The sequence below is a fragment of the Acanthopagrus latus genome, chromosome 8 (genome assembly GCF_904848185.1).
Source record: "Acanthopagrus latus isolate v.2019 chromosome 8, fAcaLat1.1, whole genome shotgun sequence".
In the NCBI taxonomy this organism is placed as follows: Eukaryota; Metazoa; Chordata; class Actinopteri; order Spariformes; family Sparidae; genus Acanthopagrus; species Acanthopagrus latus.
The window spans coordinates 1,812,230-1,819,918 of NC_051046.1; the positions used below are offsets into that span (position 1 = coordinate 1,812,230).

Below are 7,689 nucleotides of genomic sequence, written 5' to 3' on the forward strand. Positions count from 1 at the left end.
CGGGTTATTCTCTTCCCTCATCATCTTTCAGTATCTGTTATTGTTCTTACAACAAATATTTGCAAATCCAGTCGAGTGAGACAAAATGGCTCCTTCAGCGCTGTTGCTTGTTTATTCCGTCAAAGTTTCTACATCTCACAGAGAAATAAGAAAAATGTCATTTGTGCTATATTATTGGTTCAGTGAAAAACTGAAGCTAAACATACTACAGGTTTGTTAAGAGCATATGCAGTTTTAAGATAAGACACTGATTTAAGATTTAAGTCTCGGCCTCAAACATCTTCTTCCTCCCGTCCATGCCGGCTTTGTCTTCGATGTTTTTACGCCAGTCACCGACGTCACGCAGTTCCTTATCCTGAAACACCGAGACGAGCAAAGGTCAGACCAGCAGCTAAAGGTGAAGTCCGTTTGGTTTGAAGACTTTCTCTGGATCATGATTAATTCGGAATAAATAAGGGTCAAAAGTATGAAAACATGGAGATATTTTAGAGATTTACTGGGACCAAGTCCAAAGTAAATCAGTGTATCATCAGCATATATGAGGCCACCCGGTTCCTCACCTCCTCCTTCACCTCCTTCTTGACCTGCTTCAGGTTGGCCCTCAGGTCCAGGTTGACTGTGTGTTTGGAGCCCAGCAGAGCCTTCAGCATGGCGTCAGCAGACATACGTACTTTCTTCAGGACCGGCTTCTTGAACTTGCCCATCACGTCCTGAACTTTGATCTTCAGGTCGTCGATCTGGAAGACGGTACAGAAGCCAGGACGGAAAATTAAATCTAGACTTTGAACGTTTGCAGTGATATTGTTCACTGTCCAGCACAAAAATATCACACAACACTATCTATCATCGAGTTTCACAACCGTGTGAGGATGATTATCTTGTTTTAAGATTCTGGAAACCCGCTGTGGGAGATGGCGTTCCAACATTTGTAAGCGTGAAAACATTGGATGTATTTAAACACTGCAAGGAAATGTTTTAATGCTGTGTCACAATATGTTTTTGAGATGATGCGCAAGAACGCCGTCTAAAACAATGTTTTCTCGCTTGGCAGCCATATCATAACAACTTTCTACAAGAAGCTGCCACGCAAGAGACCACTCTTCAAAAATATTCAGCAACAGATGTTGTAAAGCTGCCACACCAGCGGTCTCTCACTTCACAGCCTGTTAAATCAACAATTCTACCAGACAGTTCAATAAGACGACATTTCACATGAAACTGTTGGATATGTCTACTGCTCTATCGTGAGGAATATCCAGTGGTTTCAAGCTTGCAAATGTTGAAATGACATTTTGAACAATGGTCTCTCCCTTCGCAGCTTGTCATATTACCATTTCTGCGAGATGGCTCAACTCTACGAGACTGCATGTGAACATCTGCAGGCGTGAAACCACTGGATATTTTCAACCACGGCAGACAAATGTCCTGACATCTCTCAAAAATATCCAGTGGTTTCATCCTCACTGTGAGGCTACCACCACTGAGAGACCACTCTTTGAGATGGCATTTCAACATTTTTAAGTGTGAAACCACTGCAAGTTTTTGATGATAGAGCAGAACATTTGCCAGATTTGAAAATGTCCGATGGCCAACAATGGTCTCTCCCTTGGCAGCTGTATCATATTAACATTTCTACGAGGTGGCTACAAGAGACCACTGGATATATTTAATGGGACATCAGGACATTTTCAAGACAGGTTGTGGTGACAAAACGTGGTATTTAAAACATCTAGGGTGATGCTTAAACTGGGTGTTGGTACATAAAGAAACACAGTAAACATCTCTGTGATCTGCAGAAACAAACGTTACCAGCATTTACTCTGGTGATTTACTCTGGAATAAGATTTCCTCTAATCTACCTCCTTGTCCGCTTTATTGACTTTCATCTCCATGTTGTATCGCTCCTCGTCGATCACGTCGATCTTGTGGTGGATCTCCCTGCACAGCTCCTGAACACACACAGCAGCAAAATGTCATGACGGCTAAATGATCCAAAATATGTTAATCCCACCTGAACTGCTCAGAAAACACACCTGCAGCTCCTGCATGCTCCTGGGCATGGACACGGGAGGACAGGTCTCGGCCATGTACCTCGCCTTCTCCATCTGCCGCTCCTTTTCTTCCTCCTCCAGTAAACCTTTGGCGATGGACAGCATCAAACTCTGCCACAGAACATCAGATAAAGATGCACAATGAACATTTGTAGTGAACGTTTGGCAGCAGCAGGTTTCTCTCTGCTTCCGTCACAGTAAATAACTCCTGATTACTCAGTTTGGCTTCTTTGTCTTTTACCTTCAGCTGATGCTTGCGACTCGAAGACATCTTTTTCCTGAAGGGTTTGAGAAAACATTTGTAATGACAGATTTCTGATTAAAGAAATCTACTTAAAATACAAAGAAAACTGACAAGTCCTGAAATAAATTAACATTTATTGGAAGCGTGAAAAAGAAAGGTTGCAGTCGACTGGCGGCTCTGTTTACTTATTTTCTTGAAAATCAGTAGTTTATAAAGTTTATCATTTTGAAGCTTCCAGTGCAGAATATGTATAAACAAATATATGAATGAGACCCAGAATCACTCACTCTGACATCTTGGCGTTTTTTTGGCTTCAAACCTGCAGAAAAACAAATGTTCTGATTTAATAAAACAAAAGGTTGAGTGCACACAAACATAAGAAGCGAGGAGGTTCAGGAATGCCTCCATCTGGTGTTTCCTTAATCATGATTCCACTCATGGAAACGTGACACCAGCCGGGAGCATCAGCGGTTTGCCTTGAGGAAAAACCTCTAGTCTAAATTCGGACAAGGATATGAGGTCCAGTTGTCCCCCCTGGGCATCCCTCGTATGGAAGGTCTGTCTTCTGGAAGATTATCTGGAAACACTTGATACCTCCTGCGTTTGGTACAAACATTTCTGACGTGACGGAGACGAAATTCATCCTCTCTGTAAATAGCGACCGCGCAGAACAATCCAGATCAACAATACCTGCATCCAAACAGAAAAACCGAGCTGACGACTCTCTGCCTGAAGTACGACACAAGTCTGACTTCTAATTCTGAATCATAAAACACAAAAGGAATCAGAAATGCAATCGTCAATGAGAAGAAGAACCAAGAACCACAGGATCAGATGCTTTGTACAAACAAAGAAATGTTTTACAGTCTTCAAGCAGAAAATCCAGTTTAACAAGTAATTTTCATGTTTCTTTTGTCATTTTATGTTCAACTAACATTGTGTTTCAATGGCTGACATTATATGATAATATATCACTATACCACTATAATGTGTTTTGGAATTAGTAACTTTAAATGTATGTTTTAACGTACAGACTTAAGACTACACACAGTGACTTTATGTCAATCACTCGTCAGGTGTTTATATCATACAAACAATAAAATTAACAAATATAACCATATGTAACTATGGCGATCATCAACTATCCTCGGACAACATTTAGTCTCGTGGGACATCCACAGATTGTCTCGGCTTCCTGTGCAGCCGGCAGATATCCAGCTAATTCTTTACTACAGTCTAATGAGCAACTTGAACCGCGACGGGCTCCAATTTTAAATGTCGGCCAATGAGTTCCAGTTTTGAGGCCAGTTCTCATAGTGGACACACCGTGTAATTACAAAAATGTGTTTTTCCTCATTCGCTGTCATAACTGGATCCATTCAGTCCAGTAAAGGTTGTGAAGTCTAGAAAAGCTGCATAATTATATTTATTCTCATTAAAATCACGTTTGACATCTAGAATTCAAAATCTAGACGACTGCGGTCATCGTTACATCATCATGAGAGAGATATCCTGAAGTCAACAAGCAGAGGTAACCAAGGCTAGCCCTTCAGGCTAACAGTAGCTAGCATACAAATTCTGATAGTTTTTAATACTGACAGTTAAAATGTCTCCTCGTCCTGTTCATGACGTCCATGACGACCATGTAGTCATTCAGACTGGAGCCAAACTCACAGACTTCTGATCAGCACCACAAACTCTGGATTAACTAAAAAAAATTATAATAAACCAAGACTGCTTCAAGTCTCATCTCTCCCTAAAATACAAACACTCAGCTCGATTAAAATATCTCACAAGAGAAATCACAAGAATAAAACATTTGCAAGAGCAAAACCGCTCGATCATTTTTATAACAGCGGAGTTTGGGAGATTTTCCAGCCGTTTGTGGAAAACAGAAACAAAACATGATTCTTTTCTCACTCTGACTAAGTCACAACGTCATACTGAACAATGAGACCATACAGACAGTTTCAACATATCAAACATAAACATCTTACATGTCTGTGGATCACAGACAGACACACTGACAACATGTATTTTGGTGATTAAGTTTGTAGATAATTACTTAATATACATTATAAGACACGTTTGCATGTGTGAGATAACAACGGTACAGGAACTATAACCTGGACCTGATACTTTCTTGGATTCTTGATTTAAAACCTGAAACGAAATTCCATTTTATCAACCCAATCTTTCAAATTAGACTGAATCTTTTCAAACAGTCTGTGGCGACTCGGCGATGAACACTGAGACGATCACTTTCCCACTTCAGACTCCAGTTACACCGACACAACTCATCACACACACGCTTCACACCTGCAGCACCGACCGCTTCACACACAAAATCAACCATTATAACATCCCAAAAACCACCTCCGTGTCGATCACCACCTGTGTCAGCCTGCAGCAGCAGCAGCTCCTAATGAGCTGGTTCATTTTACCGACGTGGCTTCAACATCCAAAACGACATATTTGTTTCTGAGAAGAGCTCAAAACAGAAACAAGCAGAAACAGAAACAAACTCAGCAGCAGCTGAGAAGGAAAAAGATTTCTCACCTTTTAGTTGAAGGCTGAATCAGGACGGAGCGACTGATTTGGGGAGCGGCTCAGTTTTGGCATTATAAGTTGGTATATATTGCATTCCCCAAAGGCGAAGGGAACCCCATCTTTCTCTTTATGGAAGTCGATTTTCTCCCAGACCAATGAGCTCAGCAGCATCTGAAACATTATCTCTGACCCCCCCGTCACCCTCCAGATCTCCTCCCTGTCTGACCTTTATAAATAAACCTCGTCCCTCTAGATTGTTTCACTGATTGCATTATCAGCCCCACAATCCCCCCCGGAAAACACTGTGCTGAAGAGTCTGGAGGGGAAAAACCAGGAGAATCCACCAGATATGACCGAGTGAACACAGTAGTATCATATATGGACACTGCGAGGTTCAGCGTATAAACAAGGCCGGGCTGTGAGGAAGCTTTATGATGCCGGAGAGCAGTTGATGAAAGTTGAGGCGGCGGCAGGTGGGAGGGCAGGAAACGTCTCTGTGGGGTTTCAGGACGGTCATTTAAGACACGCTAAGTGGACGTCGTTAAGAAGCTGTTAACAGGAGAAACGTGAGACGAGAGAAGAGGAAGTTTCTGAAATCAGGTCTCAGGATTCTCTGTTCAGGAGTGAAAAGAGCAGAACAACAAAAAGGTCGGAAAACAGAAAATATGTCACGTACTGCATTTATGAGCTCCAAACTTTATCGCGAGAAATACACGATGCATGTTTAAATAAAGGAAACATTCACCAAGAAATGACACTTTGCATTTTCCCCATAGACCACCATTATAAAGAGACATCTGTAAACTGCTGACAGGAGATCAAGAACTATAAACAAGGTCGATTATGACTCTTTCTATCATGAATTTTTGATCCAAGGAGGTTTTTATATTTATTAAGCTTTGTAACCAGGAGGTAAATGTGGAAGCCAGAAAAAAACTGTAGTTCTCATTGGTTTGAATGGGCGCCATCTTTGCATCTAGTATCTAATTCTTCTGTATAAATCCATGAGAGATTGCAGTTCAGTTGTGGCATGAATTACACGTATGATGCTTATCAGTTTAAAGAGGTCTATACTTCAGGTTCATACTTTCATTTTGGGGCTCCAGTAGAATAAGTTTACATACTTTAAGGTCCAAAAAATACACATTTTTTCTTATATGATTGAGCAGGGCGGGTCATAGCGAGCAAGGTAGTGTGATCTCAAATAACACCATCATGGCTGCAGTACACCTGTATATATTTTATGAGATATATGTATATATGAATATATATATTTACTTAACACCTGTTATACACTGATGCACTTTTAGATGCAGTTTTAGAAGTAAAGGCTCAACTACTAACCAGGAGTTTCAGGCAGTGCAGAGTTTTCTCCCTTTGGACTTTTTCAGTTAATACAGTTAATGTGATTCATTTTAAACATTGATGAACTTTAATGTGCTCCTGACAGTTGGCAGAAAAGCATCTGCTGTGGCGTTTCTCTGAAAGAGGGGTGAGTCACACAGCTGGTGGGGGAGGACGGGGCAGGACGGGGGAGGCAGTTATGGCTGCCGGTGACGGACGAACGGCAGCATGTGAAGCCACCAACACACAAATGATAAGAGAGAGAACGAGACCTTCAAAACCTTTAAACCACAGACGGGACCGTTTACACTTCATCACCTTTAATACCAGAATAGTTCTGTTCACATTTCACACAGCGCTCTCATTAGCTCGCTCTTTTAAACCAGCGGCTAACATGTCCTGCTAATTAAAAGGTCCCATATCATAAAAAAAACATGTTTTCTCTGGTCTCTACATATATAAGCTGGTCCTCCCTGAGCCTGCCAACTCCCAGAATGATGAAAACCAGTGATTCCTGCATCTCTGCAGCCCCACTGGTACCACGGAGCTCCTACAGGCTGGTCAGATTCTGCTCCTGTTGTCACGTAACTAAAGGAGTCATTATCATAGTCCGGCCTCCTCTGAGCGGAGACAGGAGATATCTGAGAGGAGGCTTCATCCCCGAGGTGAAGCTCGGTGTGTCCAGCAGTGAGACAGCAGAGTTTCACAATGTTGTCGCTCAAAGCTAGACACGCAAATAGCTCTGTTGTTGGCTGTATAAATCAACATCAGTGTCTATATTCTGTCCCAGCTACAGAACAACAGAAACGACAGTGGTTGCGTTTCATATTTTAAGACAACATGGCGGCTGCGGTTCGTGTTAGCTTGTGTGTGTGCTAACCACTTCACATCGGACTGCTTCAGTAACGAGGTTCAGTACAAAGCTTTGCCTCGACACTGACCCTCGTAAAAGGATCAGTACCAACCATACCGGACCCAGTAAACTGCACCGAGCCACCGAGAAGCGTCGCCGCGGTTTGATAGTATTTATAGTTGCTACGAGTCTGGTGAAGTCAGCTGGAAACTGGCTAACTAGTTAGCTCCGCTTCGGTCCGCTATGCAATGGCGTTTAATGTTAATAATATTACGATGCAGCTTGGTTGTCACAGTAAAAAGTCTGGAAACATGCAGACTGGAGACAGAGACGATGCGAACAGTGTCCAAGAGTTTGGAGACAAACACAGCTTTCGCTAGCTGTTAGCCGTTAGCTTCATGCTAGTAACTGTAACAACACATACGAATAAACTAACATTATACAAACACACACTAACCATTCTGAAACGTCCTGCTGCAGCCACAGAGTCTGTACTTCTTCAGCAGCTTCTCCTTCTGGGTCCGGTTCTGGGTCAAACTGGTTCGGTTGAACGAAGAAATCTCCGCGAGCCATAGTGATACATATATACATCCACCGTCAACATTAGCGCATGCTAACTGCTAACGCAAGGGGCTTCCCCTCCCTGA

General features: G+C 42.2%; 1 protein-coding gene across 2 annotated transcripts; it reads right to left on the bottom strand.

The window, feature by feature from the left end:
• Positions 1 to 90: 90 nt before the first annotated feature.
• Positions 91 to 7,689, bottom strand: LOC119024915 (troponin I, fast skeletal muscle-like). Of its 2 annotated transcripts, XM_037108138.1 has the most exons (8): positions 7,500 to 7,689; positions 4,855 to 5,458; positions 2,583 to 2,614; positions 2,293 to 2,329; positions 2,034 to 2,162; positions 1,860 to 1,949; positions 561 to 737; positions 213 to 355 (listed from the first exon to the last, which is right to left on the bottom strand). In XM_037108138.1, exons 3-8 carry the CDS (start codon positions 2,588 to 2,590, stop codon positions 260 to 262), a joined length of 537 nt encoding a protein of 178 aa, XP_036964033.1. In that variant the 5' UTR covers positions 2,591 to 2,614; positions 4,855 to 5,458; positions 7,500 to 7,689; the 3' UTR covers positions 213 to 259. The 2 variants fall into 2 exon arrangements, with proteins under 2 accessions (XP_036964034.1, XP_036964033.1); XM_037108139.1 differs by lacking the exon at positions 4,855 to 5,458 and having other exon boundaries at positions 91 to 355; positions 7,500 to 7,688.

What these genes read in the sequence shown, in the direction of transcription:
- LOC119024915 (XM_037108139.1), bottom strand. An exon ending in GTCGCAAGCATCAGCTGAAG is followed by an intron (nt 2,163 to 2,292) that starts GTAAAAGACAAA and finishes GTTCTGTGGCAG; the next exon opens with AGTTTGATGCTGTCCATCGC. An exon ending in TCAATAAAGCGGACAAGGAG is followed by an intron (nt 738 to 1,859) that starts GTAGATTAGAGG and finishes ACCGTCTTCCAG; the next exon opens with ATCGACGACCTGAAGATCAA.